The sequence below is a fragment of the Vicugna pacos genome, chromosome 8 (assembly GCF_048564905.1).
Source record: "Vicugna pacos chromosome 8, VicPac4, whole genome shotgun sequence".
Classification (NCBI taxonomy): Eukaryota; Metazoa; Chordata; class Mammalia; order Artiodactyla; family Camelidae; genus Vicugna; species Vicugna pacos.
This window is the reverse complement of record NC_132994.1, coordinates 12,470,877-12,495,086: the sequence shown is the minus strand read 5'-3', so window position 1 is coordinate 12,495,086 and position 24,210 is coordinate 12,470,877. Positions and strand designations below refer to the sequence as shown.

Genomic DNA, 24,210 nt, shown 5'->3' with positions numbered 1-24,210 from the left:
ACGGTTACGGGGGTGCAGAGAAGGGCGTGGGAAGGGATAAATTGGGAGTTCAAGATTTGCAGACACTAATATATGTAAAACAGACAAACAACAAGTTCATACTGTACAGTACAGGAAAATATATGCAATATTATGTAGTAACTAATGGTGAAAAAGAATATGAAAATTAATATATGTATATTCATGTATGACTGAAGCATTATGCTATACACCAGAAATTGACACAATATTGTAAACTGACTATACTTCAATATAAAAATATATATACAAAAAAAATTTTAATAAGAGAAAAAATAAAAGATCTTTGCCATATAATTCTATAAAACTGAAGTCATACTTTCTATATTTCTCTAAAATGTACTTTTCTCCTACACAATACATCCTACAACACTTTCTAAACCTATGGATATAATTTAAACTCGTTGTCTTAAAAAAACTGCATAAAATTCCATAGTAATGATACACAATTTATTCAATTATATCCCTACTGATGAGCCATTCAGTTTGTTTCCAGCTATTCCCAACTACAAATAAAACGGCATTAACTATCCTTTATCAGCAATCCTTGCCCACTTGTGCTTTTATTTCTCCAGGGTAAGAAACTAACATTTGTGGAGAACATCCTTCAGGCCAAGCACTTTAATAACTTACTTGTATTATCTGATTTAATCCTTCCAACAATACGATAAGGTGGGTACTATAACTTTATGCACTGTTTTACAGAAGGACAAAACCGCTTCTAGTGACACTGAGGATCATTTCCAATAGCCACTGGCCACTTGTTTTCTTTTCAAGAGCTGTCCTCTTTGCCTTTTTTTAAATTGAGTCAATTGCAGAAGTACTTTGCATGTTATGAACAGCAGCCCTTTTTCTTCATGTATGTTGCAAATATTTTTTCATAGGCCATCATTTTATTTCTTTGTTTACAGATGATACGTTATCAACTTCTGTTTACAAGTCACCAAATTTTGTACCCTTGCCATAAACAAATATTCATTTATATGCAGTTAAATACTCTCTCCTTTCTTTATAGCTTCTCTATTTTGTCTTGTTTAAAAATACAACCTCCAGTCCCAGATTATACAATATTCTTACATTTTCTTGTATTATTTTATTGTTTCATTTTTATATTTCAATCTTTCTATACCAAGAATTTACTTTTACATGTTACTAAGTAGGAACTTAATGTTAGTTATCTCAGATTAATATAAATTGTCAGCACCACTTACTAAACAGTCTTTTCCAAATGACTTGAAATAACACCTTTGTCACATATTTTGTCATTTCCTAGTAAGCACTATTTTACTGTAAGATCTCTATCATGAATTGGCAAAAATAAATAAATTCATTCACAGCCAGGTAGCTGCTTTCACGCTAAAAAGGGAGAGCTGAGCAGTCAAGACAGTGACCACATGGCCTACAAAGTTTAAACTATTTGCTATGTCATCCTTGACAGAAAAAGTTTGCTAGCCCCTGACCTACACGTTAATTTCTAGCCATAGATTGTTAATGTGGCTTTGCAGTTAGTATTAATTTCAACTAATAGAAAACCCCCTCTCCTGTTCTTCCTTGGCTATTTTAGGGCATTTATTCTTCTATATGAAGTTTCATATATCTTTAGGCAGTTTAAAAAAAAAAACTAAAAGACTCTATCAGGACTAGAATTGGAGTTGTGTTAAATGGTGTTTACATACTTTGCTATCCAAGAACACAACATGTTCAAGTCTTGTTTTAAGGCCTAAGATTTTATTATTATTTTCTGCATAAATGGACTATCTTTTTTGTAAAATGTATTCATATTTTATAGTTTGTTTTGATTATAAATAGGGTCTTTTGGCCAATTTCCATTTCTAGCTATTTATCCCTAGGACAGAAACAAACTATTGATTTTTTTCACTTTCAGTGTACACCAAGCTTCCTTTCTCAATTCTTTTATTATTTCTCAATTATTTAAAGTCTCTCAGGCTTCACAAGTATACAAACAGGTCCTCTAAATACAAATAATTTTTTCTATAATATAACAATTTAAGTCTTATGTCATTATTTAGGTGGTCCTCCAAAATAGTGTTGATTAATAATGGTGACAGCAGACATTCCTGTTTTGTTCCTGAACTGGCTATTGGTTACTTCTATAACCACATCTCATCTCCTACAAACACATCAGCTTCCCAGCTGTTACTTCAACAGGCAAGCATATCCCTGCCTCAGGCCCTCTGCAAGTGCTATGAACATTGCCTACTCTTCCTTCCCAGGTATTTTGCATAGCTCTTTTCTTCAGCCTTTCCTCAAAGGGATCAAAGCACTGTAGTATTTACTACTGGAAAAAAACATCCACGTATAAGTGGGCCCTGCAGTTCAAATCTAAGTTATTCAAAGGTCAACTGTAAACACAAAACCCAGGTGAAAGCACTCTCCTAGAAATTCTAAAGCAGCTTTTCTAGGTGGTGGAGAGGAAGCTCAGAGGCACAGGTTTAAATGTCACCTTTCCAGAATTTCCCCTGGAACTGAATTTCACTCTACTGTGTAAAACACAATTTAATTAATAAAATTCAATCAGTTACTAAACGTTCAGGAAAATGACCCTCACCAAAGTGCTATCTACTTAAATGTTTTTAAATATTGGAAACAAAGACTCTGTAATAGTTCAAATAGATTGTTAGTTCACTGAAGCTTTTAGGTGTTATCCATCAATGCATTTTCCAAGTAATCCCGGAAATCATGAAAACAAAATTTAAATGTACGTTTAAATGATATATTCTCACCTGAAAATGGGGAAGGATTTTGCTTATTTCGAACGGCATTCCTGCTTCCTTTCCCAGATTTCCCTGGTAGAGGTCACTTTAAATTTATTTCTCAACTATTGAACGCTACATCTGGCTGGGGGAAATGTCTTACATACTTTATTTATTATAAGTTCTTTGGAAAGCTGTTTGTTCAGAGAGTACCCCAATGTCATTCCGAACAGCCTAATCACCACATATGGTGGTTTGAAAAAGCAACCAGTCTGTCATCCCACAGTCATTAAGAATATTTCCAACCCCCTACAGTGGGTTCTTTCTATGAGTGACGGGGAATAAAAAGTCAGGGAATTACTATGAGTCACGGACTTACTCTTACCAGGTAATGCTTCTACTGTTTGAAGAGTGCTTTATCATTTTCAAAACCTTCTCACATCAGACTCACTGCTACCTCACATACAACACTTTTAGACCCATAAACAGAGGAGTCCAGTGAAGGAGATTTATGGTCATAAACCTCAGATCGGATTGCACTATTAAACCACAGATTGCAGCTCAGGGTACTCAAGTCTGTAGGTTCACAGGGCACCCCAACATGAGAACTGGAGCGTTAATGAGCTAGTAGGATTATAAAGGCATAATAGACATCCGGATACAAACACTGCAATTAAGTTTACATGTTTCCAGGCTAAGTCATTTCCTGTGTTGTTTGTTTTTTTGTTAAGCAAAATTAAATTAAAAGTGAGAGCCCTAAAGAGATGAAATAATCCTGCTGCAATTTTAAACTCTGGTTAACTAGATGATTTTGGAGGGTCCACACGAATCAACTAGACGCCCTGAAAGGACTTTAAGGGCTTAAGTGACTGCACAATTCTTCAGTGTCCCCTGAAGTTCTCTAACGCTGCAATACAATTTACAGGGACAACATAAATAACTACATTGCTTTTCCTCGAAAGAGACTTGAAGTGATTTATACAAATTAGACCAGACTGACATCTTTTGTTTAACACAGTCTGGAATACATATTGAACCCATTTGGGGCATTTTATTTAATTTATTCCTAGTAATCGGCGAAGTCACCCTATCTATATATAGCTAAAGTATCCAGAGATGTTAACTCACTCAAGAAACTTCCCTTTTATTTCATTTTTTTTTTTAAGAGTAGGAGAAAAAGAAAGTCTCAATTTTATAAAATAGGAAAGAAAACAGGGCAGAGGTTGACTCTCTTGACCAAAGGTCATCAGCAACCAGGTGAAAACCAGGGCCCAGGTTCCTCCTCCAAGCCCAGAGCTCTACGTACAACCCAGACCTTATGGCCTGGGGGCCTCCAGAAACCAGGGTAGTGTGCTTCATGGCAGCACAAGAAAGGAAGAGTGTATCAGATCATCCTCACAAAGAGCTAAAGGCAGACGCATGCTGCAGAAAAAAACTGACAGCTCCAGCTGGAAGCCCCTCTCACCCATTCTCCAAAACAAGTTCAGTGAACCCAGCAGATTCAACTTCTTACTGTACATTTCTGGTGAGCGACTTTGGGGAGACGGTAAAATTAAGAAATGGGAAATGGTCATGACACACAGCCTACACTTACCTGCCAAAGGACCCACCAAGCCATCCGCATTCTCCTAGCATCTTCACTCTGATTAATGGGCCAAAAAGGAATGCAAATTGTTCCCACCTTCATAGCCCTGGCTCAGTAAGATGGCTAGAGGATTCAGTCCAACGAGACCTTGCCTGCTCTTTCTCAAGATTAATAGTCATGGAAGTTTCAAGGAGCCTCCCTTCCCTGAGGATGGAACTGTTACACTCACAATTTACTTGAGAGATTTTGGTTTTTCAGCATCCTTTCCTTGTAACCCAAGAACCCTCTCATTGAATGTCCTTAGATGCAACATATTATTGGACTAAATATCTCACAAAAGCCACAGTTGAAAAAAAACCTCATGGAAAAAAATAAACTCTATACACTACAGTGTATGTCGTTAACATAGTCACTAAAGAATTACTTACCCTAAAATGGACACCACAAAAACTCTCATTGCCATAATTTGGCGAAATCTATTAGCTACACAGCCTCAAATTTATAGTAATGTCAATATATTTTTCAATAACTTGATTTTATGATTAAGAGTAAACAATATTCCATGTACAAAAATGTCATTGATAAATGGTTCAGATCATCTAACATTGCATGGGTTAACATGATCCTAGTAAAAGAAATGGGCGAGTAGTTGGTAATGGACAAAACAATGCTAATAACAATGCTGATTAATAATTTTTTAAAAATTTGTAACAACCTATCTGTACTGCCCTAAATGTTGACACTATAAAAAAATAAGTAAACAATGTGGGCATATGTAGAGAAAACTGAAGTACTAAATGTTGACATGAAGGGAAAATATCAATGACACTTTTGTGAACTAAAAGTTTTTGACAAAAGATGCAGTCTTTCACAGATGCAAAATATCCTTACAAGTTTATTTAGTAATTGGTCAAAGAACAAAAGCATCTAAGTAATATAATATTATCACTCCGAAGAGGAGAATATTTCCAAGTATCATTCCCAACATTATGTACTCTAATAGGCTCAGTATTTTATAGTTGGTATTTCATTAAGGTGTTTTTTAACTTTTTTATTATTTTTAATTTTTTTTCTATTTTTGAGGGGAAATAATTAGGTTTATGTACTTATTTTTAATGGAGGTACTGGGGATTGAACCCAGGACCTCATACATGCTAAACATGCACCCTACCATGGAGCTATACCCTCCCCTACATAAAGTTTTTTTTAATAGCCATTTTAATTTATTTTTGTAAGGACACTACACTCCCAACATACTTTGTTTGTTTTTATCTATAACATCCCCAACATTATATGCATCTGCTTAACACATCCAATGACATGGAACTCACCTTTGTCCAGGCATTGTAAAACAGAAGCATAAAACCATAAACTCATTCTAGGTCAAGACAGAGGTCAGGCCTGAGGAGAAAATGTCTTTCTAGGCATTCAGCTAGACAGACAATATCTCAAGAATCATTTTTGAGCCATTTGAAGTTAAAAGGATCATTGGACAAAGAAAGCATGTCCCAAGGATAACCGACAGTCCTGTGAGGAATCTGAAAACCAAAAGATGTTAAGGGATGGACAGAATATTTAGTCTAGAGATGAGAAGACTACAAGGGGGGTTCGAAGTTGCCCAAATATTTGAAGGCAAGTCGTATAGAAGTAGATACACAAACGGTCTTATGAGAGAGACAAGTAAGAATCAATACGTGGTGGTAGTTAGAGAAAAGCTAGTTTCAGTCAGAGGAAGTCTTTCTAACAAACAGAACTGCCTGACCAAAGAAAAAAAAAAAAAAACAACTGGCTGCCTCATTTTACGGGAAGCGTCTAGTAGGAGCTTGCTGCCTGTCTGTCAGGGTGTTACGGCGCAGAGCACAGGGAGCTGGACTGGGTGGCGTCCAAAGTCTGCTCGCTTTTGGCTACTCCTCCATTTTCCTACGGCATCTTGGGGAAAACAACCGATCTCTGCCTCTCAAGCTGTAAAACGCTAGTAATACAGTAGCCTTGTACTTTTATAGCGGCATACGAGAGGAGGAAAACACCTTTCTTGTAAAGATAACGCCGCGGTGTGCAGCCCTCCGCCTGCGGGAGGGAGCCGCTGACCTCACGGACGTGCGTGAATACAGGATGCAGGAGTGCAGGGCTTTGCAAGGCACATGACGGCAGGGCGAACCCCGGAAGAGCCTCTGGGGCCACCAGGGAGGAAGGAGCACGACAGACCCACGGGAACGGCAGAAACCTGGGCGCAGAGCTACGGGTTATGCCTGAGTCTCTCACTCCCGGCTTAGCTGATGGAAAGTCTGGCTCTAACTCCTAGTTGTGAAAGCGTTTTCAGCTGCCAAGATTTTTCAGTCACATGGAAACTGAGGTTGTCAGGCTTCCTTAAAATTCCATTCTTCAAAAATAAGCCTCTCATCCCTAGAGGGACTAATTAAAAACAAAAATCCGTATTTCCAACCATCTACCCTTTTGGTCAGAAATACTAATGAGAAACTAGACTCTCAGATAAAAGGCAACTCTACAGATTAGTCAACCTTCCTCCACCCTTTGGCACCGCCAGCCCAGCCTCCCCTGGACGAGTTTAACCACACCAGAGACAGAAGAAGCAGGTCTCAGGGCTTCACACCAAGAAGATTAATAGTCCCAAGCCCCAGCACAAGGACTCGTGGTTCTGTTACTACACATGGTACCTGTCACATCTCGGTATCTCAGTCCACAAACACGGACATTTAATCTCTCCCTTCCTCCTTTTTTATCCCCACCAATCCATTGAAAGGGAAGTTTGGAAAAATGCTGGAGGAAGTTAATACAAAATTCTATCAGAATTAATAACATACTGAGGTTTCTGCCATCAAACATTCATAAGCAGTTCCATGATTAAAATAACTAAAGAAAAAACAGTAAGAGCCAAAAGACAGGGGTCCTTTTATTATTTTCCAAGTGTGACATGAGAGATCAGAAATTAACAGAAAAATGCCCTAACAGAAGATTGCTACATAACATTATTAGTAATGTGACTATAACCAAAGGGAAATTAATGATTAGAAGAAAAAGGACCCTGCAACTTTTAGAAAGAAACTCAGCAAGAACTCATTTATCCTGCACTGTAGGGAGTTCAGTTATTCAACGTATCTGAGCGTTCACCCGACTCATACCTCATATTTCAAACACAGTACAGAGAACAGAAATTAACCTCTTCGTGGTGATGGGTAGAATTGGGAATATCCATTATAACACCATGCAATCAAGGTAGATGTTTACCTTGTTTCTACATTAAATGACTACAAACTACCGCAACTTCTTTAAAAAATTCCATGTAGTTTTTATTGTTTTTTTTCCTTTTCCCACGGAGTGCTCTGTTTTCAGGCTATCAGTATGTCAGCTTTAGTCCTGTTAACATCCTTACCTTTGTCAAAGCAACTTTCCCCCGTCTTCTAATGTGTTGCTTCTACATCTTCTAAGGTGTTGCTTCTAATCTAATGTGGGCTGTGACACTAGGTAGACAGGTTTGTTAGAATTCCATGTATAGTAAAAGTTGAAGGGAGAGGACTAAGGGCCCTACAGAGTCAGTGTGGGGGTGCTGTTATCCATGGGTTTTACAGCAACCGACTACCAGCTACTTAGAAGTCTTTTTCTACGTACTTCAAGATTCTTAGCCCCATCAGAGAAGACGGATACTAAGAAACTTAATCGCTGGAGAGGTGGAAAGTCCACATTTCGTAGGACAAGAGATGGATTTCGATTTCACGCCCACTATATGATGCCACACATACTAGTAGTTGTGAATCAAAAGAGATAAAAGGCAATGTCTAATGGGACTGAGATGAGGACATTACCGACTACAACACAAAGGGAAACCCGCTTTCAGAGATGGAAGGAAAGTGCCCTGTGAACACTAACAATGACTTCAACGCAGACTTACAAGACACCGGGCAAAACAGGTCTGGAAAAGCTACCTGGAGGAGAAAGTGTGTGAACTGAGTGTTGAAAGACGACTCGGATCGCAGATCCATCAGGAGAAGGAGATGGAGAAGAAATAGCACATGCCAAGGCGTTGCATCAACAAAGAACAGGATGTTTTCGGGGGAACTACAACCATTTTGATAGAGCTAGGTTATCATGTGTGGCTGGAGAAATGGCAGAAAATGACAGAAGCTAATGCACCAGCATCAGAGAATGGAGGGCCCATATGTCATAAAAGGATTTTACATTCTGTCTTAAGGGCAACCCAAAACCACCAATAGAACTGAAATATAGGAGTCATGATCCGTGCAGTACTCCAGTTCAGAAAAATGACCCTGGCAAGAAGGGTGGGCTTTGAAGGAGCAAGAGGACATTGTGTTCCAAAGAGAAATCATAATGGCTTGAGTAAGGTGCTGAGAAGGGAAGGAACACATGGTTCAAGAGGTAGTGCAGATGGTCAGGTCAAGGCCAGCGTGTGTTAAACCTGGAGTGGGTGAGGGGAGGAGCAGCTGTGGAGAGTTAAAAAGGCAAATGCCAGAGGTTTATAATAAAAATCACTATAAAACTTGGCCAGTGGATGTCTATCTACTTACAGAACTGGAGAAATAATTTACCATTTGACTGTGGTAAAAAGAAGACAAAGCTAGAAAAAGAAAAGTCTAAGGACACAAATTATTTTACTACAAATATGAGAGAAATCTTGTGTAAAAACATAAAAGGTCAGTGGGTATCTTCTTATAATATCTGTGTGATTGCATTACATTACTTAATATTGAGATATAATAATATATTCCCAAATGCTGAAGGATGGTTTTCCTTCATTTCACATAACCTCTGACGTAGAAGGCCATCCTTCCCAATCCTTCTCTTAACATCTCTGCCAGATAATCATCATGTTTCTACCATTAATGATGGTCTCACAACCACAAGACGCAACTCATTTTATTTCTTGATAGTTCCAACTGATTTATTGTCCCTTTGTAGATAAAACTGATATACAGTCTCTTTACTTTGACGTAAAATTGCTTCCCTGCAGCTTGTGCCAAACATTTCCAAAGATTATACTCCAGATTTTCACATTATGAAATGTTTTAATATCTACAAGGCAATTCATAAAGCACCCTTAAAAATTAAAAATAGCGAGGAGTGCTGTACATCAGAAACTGACACAACATTGTAAACTGACTATAATTCAAAAAAAAAAAAATAGCAGGGAGGGTATAACTCAGTGGTAGAGTTCATGCCTAGCATACACAATGTCCTGAGTTCAATCCCCGCTTCCTCCACCAAAAGTAATAAATAAACAAATAAATCTATTTACCTCCCCCCCTAAAAAAACTAAAATCTATAAATAAGTCAAGTGGTTAATTTCTTCTACACGATAACTAATAACCAAATCTTCTGGCCCTCGCAATGACTTGTTGTTTAACTGTCAATCAGGGGGACCATATTTATCCCATGCAGGTAGCTCTCCAGTTCTGATTGTTTCACTAGGTCTTTAGGGTAGAAGATTCATCAGAGCTGTTTAAGTGACATATTTTTCTTGAATATTCCTGTCAAAAAAATAATGATTTTGCTGCCCAATGACAGTTTACCACCTTTGTCGTCTAAAACTTGGTGAACTCTATCAGAAAGGTTATTTTAGAAATCTAACTTTCCCTTCCTACCCATCACCAATTCTGAATTGTGGTTATTGGCAAAAGAAATCTAAGAGGTACTCAGGGCTGTAAGTGCCAAATCCATTCTGATGCCTTTCTCAATAAGCCAGAAATCTACCTAATGAAGTTAATACTTTCCATGTTCCACTGAACAATTCAATCCATTCAGAATAGGGCTTTAGAAACATCATGTTCATTGTGTGCTATCACTACTGTCATTGAACATTGTTCAGCGGTTCTGGCCAAATGAGAAAAAAAAATAGGTACACAGATTAAAAAAGAATTGACAAAACTGGTCTCACTTGCAGAATAAGATTACCAAACAAGGAAATCAGACAAAATCAACCAAGAAATTATTGAAATGAGTAAGATTTTTGGTGAAATGACAATATATAGACTAACACACACAAATCATCAGACTTCCCGTTAAAAAGTGAAAACAACACAAGAGAGAAGCTTTCCAACTCCAGATGATTAACTGAATGTTTGCTTTTGTCTTCTTTCTTGCCTTAGACAGGAAATGACACGAAAGGGAAAAAACTTGTAACAACCAAGACAACAAAGATGGGGAAGGGCAGTGATTATTAGACAAAAGAGATTGGAGTAAGTCTCTTATGGGTGGGAGATGTAGTGTAGACTAAAAACAGAGGAAGTTAAAGCCAGGACCCAAGAGGGTGTAGAAGGAGGTGAACAGGGGAAGAGGAAGTGATTGTCCCCAGAGACCCCAGATGGGCTCATGAGCAGGTGTGGAAGGTGGGTGTAAGAATGGGGAATGAAAATAGGAGAATTAAAGCAGCTGTACCAATGGCCCCACTTCCCCAGTAAAACTCATTTTTCCAACTCTGACCCCAGGGACAATCTAAGCAAACAAACTATCCTGACAAAACCATTCAACTTGCCTGCAAAGACAGGCTTATACTGTGAGGGGGTGATGTCCAAGAGTCAAATCCAAACTCCATTACACAGCTAGAGGCAACCCTCCTGCCCATGCAGTCACCCTAAAGCCAAGTTACACCCATGTATAAAGATCTACCCTTTCCCCACAAGGGGTACACCTTCTGAAAAAACAGGCCTATGGGAAAACTGGACCAGCCAGCTCTCCAGAAAAATCAACAGGAAGAAGAAATATATTATACCAGAAAAAACAAACTACTGAAGAAACAGAGATAATATATAGAAGAGAACTCAAAAAATAAAAAAACTACTACTACTATTTTATAATATATATAAATATAACCTATATTGTATTAGTATACCCAGGACAAGAGAAGAATATATGGCATAAAACAAAACAAGCACATACTACAAGAAGAACTGAGCATAAGAAAAAAAATTCTGATTGCTGAAATTAAAATATGCAAAGTAAGAAATTAAAGGAAAAAATAGGAGAAATGTCCCAAATAGTGCAAGAACACAATGAAAGAAAAACTAGGACAGAAAAGATGAGAGACACAGAGAATCAATCTAGAAGGTCTATTGTCCAACTGGTAAGAAAAGAAAATATACAAAACAGGAAGGATATAATTATTTTTAAGTAAGTAATAAGTTCTCAGAGGAAGGTCATGAGAGGCAAAAGAGGATGAGTGAAACAGACGTGGATTTAGATGCAGCACTGTGACATTTCAGTATAAAAGGACAAAAAAAAAAAAAAAAGCTTCCAGAAAAACAAACACACAGAGAGATCACTTACAAAAGAATGAGAAACAGACTGGTATCAAACCCAAGCTGGTATATTACTTCAATATGACACAGGTATATAATGAAGCATCCTCTTCAAAGTTCTAAGTGAAAGTTACTGTGAATCCAGAATTCTATGTGCAGCCGAGTATCAATTAAGTGTGAGTACAAAATAAATACCAGTCTCCCTTGCCCATATACCTTTTGCTTGAAGAAGTTAATTACATACATCCTTCAGCAAAGTGAGGGAGAAAACCATGAAAGAGGAAAGACCCATAAAATGATGTCTACAAGAGTTAAATAGAGTTACATCCCTGAAGACCTTTGTGCACAAACTTAGAGAATGGTAGTCAAGCCTAAAATAGGAGGTGGAAGGAACGTGGATTCTCACTCTTCAAGATATAGTAAAGGCTTGTATGCTTTTTCAAGGAGAACGGAAAGGTAATTTGAAACTCTAAAAAATCCAAAATGATCTAAAAAATGCCAATGGCCCAAATACAAAGCATCTAAAATGTGGCAAGGTTTTGTATAATTTATGCACTCTAAGAAAAGGCAAACCATTTGATCTGGATGTCAAGAACATCTCCTTTTAGGGGCCCAGGGGCAGAGAACTCTTGGAAGCAAAAATATAAAATGCTACACCCTTGGTCAGTGGTGAAATAAAATAGCTGACAGAAAATGGGAATCGGAAGTGAAGAAAGAGGTGAAGAGGTGGGACAGGTGAAAAGGACATTAATGACACCTTCTTACACAGTGAAAGATAGAGAGATAATGAGAAAAGTCAATAAAACAAGATAAGAGAGATTTGAAGAAATAACTGAAAATCAAAAGGCAATTAGTAATACAAGAAGAGGATATTACATTCATTAACATATATGCACCCAGTATAGGAGCACCTAAATATATAAAACAAATACTAATAGACATAAAGGAAGAAATTGATGGGAACACAATAATAGTAGGAGACTTTAACACGCCACTAACATAATTGGACAGATCTTCCAGACAGAAAATTAATAAGGCAACAGAGAAACTAAATGACACAACAGAACAGTTGGACTTAGTTGATAATTTCAGGAAATTACATCTCAAAAAAACAATATACATTCTTTTCAAGTAGCATGGAACAGTCTCTAGGATAGACCATAAATTTGGACACAAAAGAAGCCTCAACAAATTTAAGAGGATAGAAATTATTTCAAGCATCTTTACAGACCACAATGGCATGACACCAGAAATCAATCACAGAAAGAAAAATGAGAAAAAATGACTACATGGAGACTAAACAATAACCAATGGGTTGATGATGAAATCAAAGAAGAAATTAAAAAGTACCTTAAGACATGACAATGAAAAAACAACCACACAAAATCCACGGGATATAGCAAAAGCAGTCCTAGAGGGAAGCTGACAGCGAAGAGCTTCCTCAAAAAACAACAATGTCAAATAAACAACCTAACCTATCAACTAAAAGAATTAGGGGAGGAGGGTATAGCTCAGTGGTAGAGTACGTGCTTAGTATGCACGAGGTCCTGGGTTCCAGGACCATTAAATACAAGTAAACAAATAAATAAAAACCTAATGACCCCCCAAATTAATTAGTTAATTAATTTTTAAAAAAAGAACAAAACCTCAAGTCAATAGAAAGAAAGAAATAATAAAGATTAGGTGGGAAATAAATAAAATAGACATTTAAAAATATATTTAAAAAATCAAACAATCCAAGAGCTGGTTTTTGAAAGAATAAACAAAATCGACAAGCCTCTGGCCAGGCTCACCAAGAAGAGAGAGGACACAAAAAGCCAATTAGTAAAAGAAATAAAATACTATAACTCAAAACTGGGGAAATGATGAGGTGAAGCTAGGAGGTAATGTAAGCACACTGAATCTTCATGTGTCAAGAGTGAGGAATAAATAATGTTCAAAATCGATAAATGAAGATTATATATGTTCATTGATATACATATGTTTATATACATGGGCACTTACGTATGTGTTGGACCGCTCTTATTTCTGATAACCCAAGACTTTTGAACATACTCTCCACTTTTGACAGTTTCCCCAATTTTTAATCCCACTTTCTCAAGGTAGAATGTGGAAACTATTTTCCAGTCTCCATCATACCTAAGATAAATATGTGACCTGGGCTCTATCAATTAAGCCTGATTCATCAGTGAGCCACATGAGGGAAGGAACTGAGCAAAGGGAGTCCATTTTTCTGTCACAAAGTGTGGAATGTGTTTTGGGGCCAGAGGCAGCAGCAACCAACCAAGGCACGTTGACATACATGCAGCTGCCCGAGCACATTAAAGTTTCATGCTGTTAAGAAACTCAGTAAAAGGCAAAGCATAATCACAGAGCTGAGAGCCTCAGAGAAATACAGTTCCACACGCGATGCCTCTTGGCTCAGGCTGGCCCATCTGCTCCGTTTTAGAAGTGTTTATTACATTGTTCTCCCTGACTTCCATGCATTTTGCCCTCAACTCCATAACTCAGCAGCTTCAACCCTTCCTGACTCTAGTTACAAGCGCTTTCTTGCTCCAGTTACAGAGTTATAGGTTTTAAGTGGTCTGCTGTTTGATGGCATTTTACCCACAAAACTTCTTTCAAAATTGGGATTAATCTTCTCAAACCCTGCTGTTGCTTTATCAAGTAGGTTTATGTAGTATTCTCAATCTTCTGCTGTCATTTCGACAATCTTCACAGCACCTCCACCAAGTAGATGCCATCTCAAGAAACTACTTTCTTTGCTCATCCATAAAAGCAATTCCTCAACCATTCAAGTTTCATCATTAAAGTGCAGCAGTTCGGGTCCCATCTTCATGCTCCATTATGAATTCCAGTTCTCTTGCTATTTCTACCACATCTGCAGTTACTTCTTCCACAGAAGTCTTGAACTCCTCAAAGTCATCTTTGAGAGTTGAAATCAACTTCTTCCAAACTCCTGTTAATTAATGTTCATGTTTTGACCTCTTCCCATGAATCACAAATGCTCTTAGTGACATCTAGAATGGTGACTCCTTTCCAGAAGGTTTTCAACTGACTTTGCCCAGATCCATCAGAGGAATCACTATCTACGGCAGCTGCAGCCTTCTAAAATGTGTTTCTTAAAGACTTAAAAATCAAAATGATTCCCTGACCTGTGGGCTGCAGAATGGATGCTGTGTTAGGAGGCAAGAACACATCAGTCTTGTCATACATCTTCATCAGAGCTCTTGGGTGACCAGGTGCACTGTCAGTGAGCAGTAATACTTTGAAAGGATTTTTTTTTAAGCAGTATTTCTGAACAGTGGGCTAAAAATACTCAGTAAATCATGTTGTCAACAGATGTGCTGTCATCCAGGCTTTGTTATTCCCTTTATTAGCATAATTGTTAAGGGCCCTAGGACTTTCAGAATGACAAATAAGCACTGGCTTCAACTTCAAGTCACCAGCTGCATCAGTCCCTAAAGAGAGAGTCAGCCTGTGCTTTGAAGCTTCAAAGCTTTGAAGCCAGGCGTTGGCTTCTCCTCTCTAGGTACAAAAGCCTCAGGTGGTATCTTCCTCCAGTAGAAGGATGTTTCATCTACATTGAAAATCTATTGTTTGGTGCAGCCACCTTCATTAGTGATCTCAGCTAGATCTCCTGGATAACTCACTGCAGCTTCCCCATCAGCACTTGCACTTCGATGTCACGGAGACAGCTTTTTTCCATAAACTTCATGAACCAACCTCTGCTCGCTTCAAACTTTTTTCCTGCAGCTTCCTCACCTCTCTCAGCCTTCACAGAATTGAAGGGCCTTGCTCTGGATTAGGCCTTGGCTTAAGGGAATGCTGTGGCTGGTTTGAACTTCTCTCCAGACCAGGAAAACTTTCCCCGTATCTGCAATAAAGCTGTTTCACTTTCTTGTCACTCATGTGTACTCTGGAGCAGCCCTTTTAATTTCCTTCAAGAACTTCTCCTTTGCATTCACAACTTGGCTAACTGGCACAGAAGCCTAGCTTTCAGCCTCTCTTGGCTTTAGATGTGCCTTCCTCACTAAGTTACATCATTTCTAGCTTTTGATTGAAAGTAAGAGACACGAAACCCTTCCTTTCACTTGAAGACTTTAGAGGCCACTGTAGGGTTATTACTTGCTCTAATTTCAATACTGTGTGTCTCAGGGGATAAGAAGGCCCGAGGAGAGGGAGACAAGGAAACAGCTGGTCAGTGGAGCAGTCAGAACACACATAACATTCATCAATTAAGTTCACTGTCTTACATGGGCACAGTTCCTGGTGTCCCAAAGCAATCACAATAGTAACACTGAAGATCACTGATCACAGATCATCATAACAAATATAATAAGAATGAAAATGTTTCAAATACTGCAAGAATACTACCGAAATGTGACACAGAAACACAAAGTAAGCAAATGCTGTTGGAAAAATGGCACTGAGAGACTTGCTCCACGCGGGGTTGCCATAAAACTTCAATCTATAAAAACGCAATATACTGTGAAGCACAATAAAATGAGGTATGCCTGTGTAAGGGGACACATTAAAAAGGATTAGAAATAGAAAAATATAATTATGTAGTTTAATCTTGCTCTCTCTGGCTCCACATAGAAGAAAAACAACAATGCCAAAGGAAATAAAATATGGTAGTATGATTTATAAGGTAAAAACGGTATTTAAGACTGTTATATATTCTTAAAAGTGCTATATGAGTGGGCAAACATGAAAGAAAATTACCGAGACGTTGCAAGCTCACATTTAGAAGCACTTCAAGGGGGAGTAGAGCATAGCTCAGTGGTAGAGTGCATGCTTTGCACGCACTAAGGGCCTGGGTTCAATCCCCAGTACCTCTGTTAAAAACAAATAAGTAAATAAATCTAATTACCTCTCCTGCTAAAAAACAAAACAAAAAATTTTAGAAGCATTTCATCAGCAAGACTCAAAACAATAATTTTTAAACCATGAAGTTAGTTAACTGTAAAATAACTAACAGGAGGCACCGTCATAGTACAAAACTCCAAGGGTTCAAGAATTTAAGAGCTGGGATTGAACTGCAGTTCTGCGGCTTATGAGCCGGGTGATTTAGGGACGCTTCTCATCTTTCTGCGACTCAGTTTCCTCCTCTCTAAAGTGGAAGTAATAATTCTGAGCATATAGAATAACCAAAAGGATTAAATCAGAATATATACAATTCTGACCGAAAGCCCATGAGATCAACACAAACTAAGAAGCACTACCGTTCTCCAGAAATATGCTTCTAGTGAGTGTATTTTTCTATTTTCAAGTTACTCTCAAATTACGTCACAAGCCACAGTTATTTTATCACATGTGAAAAATATTTACAAATTCTGCTCAAACTGTACTTGAGAGGCTGCATCCTATTTAAAAAAAAAAAAAAAGAAGAAGAAGAAAAGAAAAAGAATGAGAAAAACAAAAGGGACAGGCCCCCTGAGTTCAGCGACCTGGGTGGAGCCCAGCTCTGCCCACCTGTCATCAGCTGTGTGGGCTACAGCTCATTATTCTACCTTCTCTGAGCCTCAGTTTCCTTACCTATAAACTACTGACATTCAAAATACTATACATAAAAGAGATAAACAACAAGGTCCCAGCATACAGCATAGGGAACTATACTCAATATCCCATAATAAACTATAATGGAAAAGAATATGTCTGTTATATATATATATATGACTGAATCACTTTGCTGTACACCAGAAACTAACTCGATACTGTAAATCAACTCTACTTCAATACAAAAATAAATAAATACAATACAAATACAATACAAAATACAATATACAATACAAAATAAATAAATAATATCACAAAATAAAATAAAATAAAATAAAATAACAACATTGATGTCTAATTAGAACTGTCATGAAAACTAAAGGAGATAGGTACAAAACCTGTCCTTTTAATTTCTTTGATTTACCAATTACCAGATACTATGTTAAGCCTTGTTGGGTAAAATGTATTACACAAAACTAGAACAGAACCCAGTTTTTATTTGAATCTTCCTCAAAACATGCCTAAAACACAATTCATACCAAACATTCACCAGGTAGCAGGAGTGATACTGTGTATTTTTTTTCCTACAGGAATTACCAGTTTCTCCTTTAATTTCTTTCACAGAAAAACCAAAGTGTTATTACCTATTACATGTCATTTTTGCAATCCAGTAAGATCATTCAAGAAAAATTTACTGAGCAACATCATCCTCAAGAATCTGAAAAAAAAAAAAAGGTTAGATTCTGGAAGCCTCATCTGGAGTAACCGAAATCATCTGGAATGTTTCATAGTTTTTTTTGAAAGCTTTTCTTTTGATATTGTATTGCCTTAAAAATTTCTTACATTTTTGATCAACAACTCTTACATAAGGGAAGTTTAAATTAATTTTAATAAACATTTATCTTGTTAAAATATTTTTTAAAAAAAAGAAAAATTTACTGAGGATCTTCCACATACTAGACACTCTTCAAGACTCTTAGAGATACAACAATAAGCAAAACATACGAACTTCCCTCCCCTTGTGGAACTCAGAGGAACTGGCCAATGGCCACCACACAGGGCAATATGTGTACTAGTCACATCTCACATACAGCATCCCAGAACCTAGAACTTGCTCCAGTTAGTACAACAACTAACTAGTTGCGGCAGTTGTGATCACGACCAAGAAAACCCAGTAGGAACAATGACTTGGAAAAGTGGAACCAAGTTCCAAATTGTCAGCTTTCCTACTTTCGAACAGAACTGTTCTCATCAGACAGGACAAATCTACCCTGTCTACTTGCTTTCTCAGCAAGGTCAACCTACATCCAAAATAATTCCACACTAAAAGTGAGATTTATTTTTATTACTCCCAAAGGAAAGTAGTTAAATTTTACCCCAGATAATATTAAGTCTAAAAAGATTCTTGAGTCACTTCTTAAATATGTCTTTGAGATTAGAAGCTTATTATAATCACAAAAAGATACATGTAACTTTTAGCATACAACTTAAAATAACTTTAGAGTCTACCTGCTAGAAAAAGATAAATTGCTCTCGCTGTTTAAACACATTAAATCAGTAATAATTTTAAACTAAATATCCTTGCACTGTTGGAAAGACATATAATTTCCATCTCGCAATATTCCTTGACTACATGTTTCTACTAAAAGCTTATTTAGAGAATGAAAGTGAGGAGATGAGAAAGATCCCTAATACGTTTTCAGTCTAATAGACCATCAGCTGCTCTGATTTATACATTAAAGAAAACATTGGGGTTGCACTATAATATATGCTCTAGAATGAAAGTACTGCCATACTGTTTATTCGGAGCTACAACACAAAACAGGCTGAATTTACAATGACAGAGACAGGCCCCACTATGAAAACCTTGTGCTATTAACCATGAAACTTGGTTTAAGAGAGGCCTCTAGTGGTGATAGAAGGTATAAGCTCCCCTTCTCACCCCCAACCCCCACCCTCCGGTACTCATTCCTTCTTCTCATTCAATTCTCATACTTTCCCCCCTTTCCATCACAAATGTAAAGCCTCAAGCAAAACAGCTAATATTCAATCACCGAATTACTCAATTAAGTCCAAGAAATCAAAATAACTGGTAGTAACGAACCAATATGGATTCTCTAAGAGCAAATTCTCCAGCTTCCCCATAAAACCAATTTAGAGACATTCAGTGTAGACCTTGACATTCCCTTGCTGATATTAGAAATCTTAATAAAAATGAGAACTACAGTAGTCTAAACCAATCCTACGATGAAAAAAACAAACAAACTTAAAGGCTACAAAGTAAGAATTAAAGTCACAAAATAAAAGCATACGTTTTTATGTTTATCTTCGGTGGTGCTACGGGTCTTCTAAATGCGTTTTACACTAGTCACTAAAAGTTACACTAATTAACACCAGGTGCAAATACAAAGACTAAGCAAACTTGGTTCTTTATCTATCAAATTACTCACATCCAGATGACCAATGTCTATCTCCTTCTGAGATCCACTCCTACAAGACCCTTTTCCTTTTCTATGGAAGGACCTTCTGCTCCCAGAACCTCCCTGCCCCAATCCCTCCCTGCCAGCCCTAGAACCTGCCTTAGGCTGGCCTAGGGTCCCAATGAAATCTTTTGATGCAAGAATGGAAACAAATGGGAAAGAGGAGAAGCAAAGGTTGGTAAATCTAGGGACACTGAGCCCTCCCTCCCAACCATGGTCACACCGTTATGAGCTGGCTGAATTACCTCCAGCTTCTGTCCCCGTTACTGTCCTCCAGTTACCGTAGTTAACACTGAGGCCCTGCCCTCACCCTATGATGGCCTCACCCCAAAATACTCTGAGACTGCATACAGAGCCTCAGTATTTAGCCAAAGAACCACCATCATCATCTTTTGCTACATAATTTAGGTTTAAAAGAAGAAGGAGAGTGGTGGAGAGAAGATTGGAAGGGGTAGAGAAGATTATTTTTAAATCACATCCTTTGTTAAAAAAAAAACCCACTTTCCAAGTACTTCAAAAAACTAGATTATACTTTGGGAGCAAGGGGAAGGCTCTGAGACAGTATCCTGTACCACAGGGCATTTGGACAAAGAAAACCCCTGATCAGAACCAGTGCCTACTGGGATTGATAGATGCTGAACCCATAGGTCATCCCTGTGACCAGCAGGAAGGCCAGAGGGAACCAGTCCAGACTGACCTCTTAGGGCTCTAAATTCCATGACAGTGATCCACCTGCAACGCAGACAAGGAAATGAGAAGAGAAAGGTTCAGAAAGCCCAAATTGATATCATAAGGTTTGAAGAGTGAAGCATGTGTTCTTAATTCATAAAAAAACATTACAGGTCTTCCCCGGCCAACATGCACGTCTCAGTTATAAAGTCCAGTCATCTGGATCCCATGCGTGGCTGGTGATACTGTGATAGCAAAAAATAGAAAAGAAAGTTTAAATTTCAAAAGGCTTAAAACCATAAAAATTAAGCACAGAAGCCTATCAATGAGGTAAACAGCCAAGGACCTCAATAAGTGTAAAGGTCTTAATACAGTGTGACAATCCAAGTTCTTTTCGACTCAGTTATTTTTAAAAGATGAAATAATACACCTATTTTCCTTGAGAAAATGTTAAGTGAAAAGGTTTTAGAAATGTTGACATCCAAAAGGTTAAGAAGTTTCAAAAGTTATGACACAGAATAGTAACTCTCATCTTTGTAGAAAAGTGAATTATCTTAAGAACTCATTTCTCAGAAATTACCGACAGCTGATGTTTACTATAGTCAATTTCACTTTGCTTTTTAGAAAAGATATATTGGTCCCATTTTAATAGAATTCAAATGAGTCATTTCTATACACCATTAAAATTTATTTAAAAAAACACAAGGTCAAACTAAAGCTTATATGTTTCCACTTAGAATAATGTGTGGATTTACTCATAAAGCAATATTCTTGGGTTACTTTTTGAACTTTCGTATAAAGCACCCCAAGTAAGAAAAAGCACCAAAGTCAAAACATTTCAATACTACAACAGTTTTCATAGCATACTGTTCAACCTGCTCTTGCTGATATTCATAATAATTTCGCAAATTTTTACTGAGCACCAGGCCTGGGCCAGGCATTGTTTCAGGTACTAAGAATTCAGCAGTGAGCCAACAGACAAAATCCCTGCCTGCACAGAACCTACCTTCTAGCGAGGAAAGAAAGAGCAACAGTTCAAAGATTACAAAGTATGTTAGATCGTGTTAATCTTTCTAGAGAAAAAGAAAGAAGAGGTGAAGGGGTCTTGGCAGGAAGGATGGGATTCAATATTACATAAGCTGGTCAGAGAAGGCCTTTATGAGAAGATGATATTCGAGTGATGACTTAACAGTGGTGACTTGGCTGAGAGTCAACCTCATTTATTTCCTGAAGGGTGGGTGGGCAGAGGGGTGTGGAATATGGTGAGATCAGGCAAATCCCTGTAAGCCTTGGTAAGGAACTTGACTTTATCACTGAGTTTAATGAGAAACCATTGAGGCATTCTGGGACTAGGATCAACCCTGCCTATGGCAAGGGTAGGACAGAAGCTGAGACAGTGGTTAAGAGGCTATGGCCAAAACCCAGGTGAGAAATGCCAGTGGTTTGGACCAGGATCAAGGGTAACAGTAGTAGCAGTGGTGGTCAAATTTTGGACATATTGTGTAGGCAAAGCCAAGAAGATCTGCTCAGGAAATGGACGTAGGAAAGCAGAACATAAGAGAGAGAGAAAAATCAAAAACTCCAAGATGCAAAGGCAAACCTTTATTTATCTCAATAATTAGCATAATTTCATCTTCAATTAAAGTATAAGCATGTCAAAACTATGCATCAATTTTCTCTTCTCTATAAACAGGTGGAAATCACCCATGACTTGTAAATGGTCATTTCTTAAATTTGCATTGTTGAATGCAGTGTTCTAAGTAGAATGACAGTATGATACTTGAAATTCCGAGTTTCTTTCAAAGCTTATCATTCTCCTGCCAAAATCAAGTGTTTTTTTTTTTTGTGGGTAGCTTCTCTGAATTTCCTACATTAAAAAATTCTTCATTTCAAGCTGGACAGCACCTCAAAGCCTAGCTCTGTGCCTGACCACTGTGTCATTAGCCTGTAGCTCACTTCTAAATACATTTTGAATGTGGTCGGTATCTCAGCAGGAAAGATCATTCAAGCCCACGACACTTAACCACTGTTCTGACTTCTAGGAAGGCTTGGGAAGAGGAGCCCTACTTAGGGGCGCCTGTTTCTCATCAGTGAGACAGCTGAGCTGAGTTGGGAGCCATCGAGGACCAAGCCAAATGGCTCCTCCTGGCCAGAGCACACCAAGGCTCTCCCTGAGTTACAGAAGGTCCAGTACAATACAAATGCAGGGAAACTGATCAACAGGAGCACAGTGCTTTTTTTGTTTGTTGCATTTTTTTCTTTTTTGACTTTCCGTTGAAGGATAACATAAACACAAAAAAAGTACACAAAATGAGGGTTCTGCTCAATTTTCAAAAATTGAACCTACCTAACCAACACTCAGAACAAGAAACTGTAACCAACATCCCCTACGCAGACGGCCCCCTTCCAATTATTACCACCACACGCTACTCACTCACCTGCCTTCTAACACCATAGATTGGTTTTGTCTACCTGTGCATGTTACATAAATGGAATCACACAGTGTGTACTCATTTGAGGCTAGCTTTTTTAAGTCAAATCGTTTGTGAGGTGAAAAACATTGTTCCATTACATTTGTAGTTCATTCACTTTCATTGCTGATCAATATCCTATTTACTTATAATGTTTCCATCCTCTGGCTGATGGGCATTTAAGTAGTTTACAGGGTGAGGCTATGTGAAATACTGCTCCTACAAACATTCTTGAACTTACCTTTCGTACATTTCTGTTGGGTATACAAACAGGAGTGGTTTATGGGTCATACGACTCAGACAGATAATGCTCAACAATTTTTTTAACTCGTTGTGCCACTTTATATTCCCCCAACAACAGTACATGAGAGATGGGTTGTTCCAGGTCCTAAGTAACACTTGGTATTGAGGGGCACTTTTCATTTTGCCTAGAATGGTGTGTCTTTAGTGTTAGTGCATTGTGTCTTTAGTTTGCATGCCCTGATGGCTAAAGAAATTGAGTAATCTGTCATGTGTTTATGGGCCATTTCGATAGATATATTCTTCCACTAAGAACCTTTTCAAGACTTTTGCCAATATATCTATTGTGATGTCTATATTTTCCTTTTGACTGTAACAGTACTTTATATTTCTGAATATAAATTTCCATAAGTTTCTCCAAATGTGTCAATTTACTCTCTTACTGAGGCCTTTTGATGAACGAATTCTTAATTTTAATGAAGTCTAGTTTTTGTCAGCCTTTTTTTAATGTTAATAGTTGAGTTTTTGTTTTGTTCTACTTAAGAAATCCCTGACTGCCCAAGATCATAAAGATATTCACCTATTCTTCCAAGAGCTTTATCATTTTCCCTCTCACAATTAGATCCACAGTCCTCCTGGGACTGACATTTGTGTTCTACAGGTTAACATAATTATTTTCTGTGGTACCCAACTAAAACAACATCATTTACTGAAAAGTCCACCCAGCCCTCTCTGAATTGCAATGTCACCTTTGTCCTGGATTCAAAGATGACCAACAGGTCTGTTTCGGGCACTTTTTATTCTATTCTACTTGTCTATACTTCCATCTTTACACTGAGATGATGTTGTAATTCTCACAGTCTTGTAACACCTCTTGACTATAACACATACGATAACGAAGTCCTCCAGCTTTATTCTTCTTCAAGATTGTAAGGCCAAGAATAGCCAAGGCAACCAATTAATATAGTGTGCACTTTGGTTTGTTTGAATCTTCTTTAATTTCTCTAAATAATATTTTGTGATTTTCTGCATTAAAATTCTTACACACATCACTTGATTTCTCCCTAGGTATTTGATTTTTTGATGCTTTAAAAAATGTTATCAATTTCTTAATTGATAACATTTCAAATTAATTTCAAAAATTATTTCAATTATTGTCAATTTCAATTATTATCAATTTCTAATATAAAAAAATACAGCTGATTGTTGTATATTAACCATGCTTCCAGGGGCCTTGGTAAACCCACTTAATTCCAATAACCT

The 24,210-nt window shown here is 37.6% G+C and overlaps 1 protein-coding gene across 4 annotated transcripts in view; it reads right to left on the bottom strand.

The window, feature by feature from the left end:
- BCKDHB (branched chain keto acid dehydrogenase E1 subunit beta) overlaps positions 1-24,210 on the bottom strand; it is a 195,891-nt gene that overhangs the window by 97,072 nt on the left and 74,609 nt on the right. The window contains exon 9 of one of the 4 annotated variants that reach the window (XM_072965537.1): positions 20,133-20,481. The exons of the other annotated variants lie outside the window; for them this stretch is intronic. Coding sequence (XP_072821638.1) covers positions 20,452-20,481 — 30 coding nt within the window. The 3' untranslated portion in view covers positions 20,133-20,451. Of the gene's footprint in view, positions 1-20,132; positions 20,482-24,210 lie in introns of those variants that run through there. 4 annotated transcript variants of the gene reach the window in all.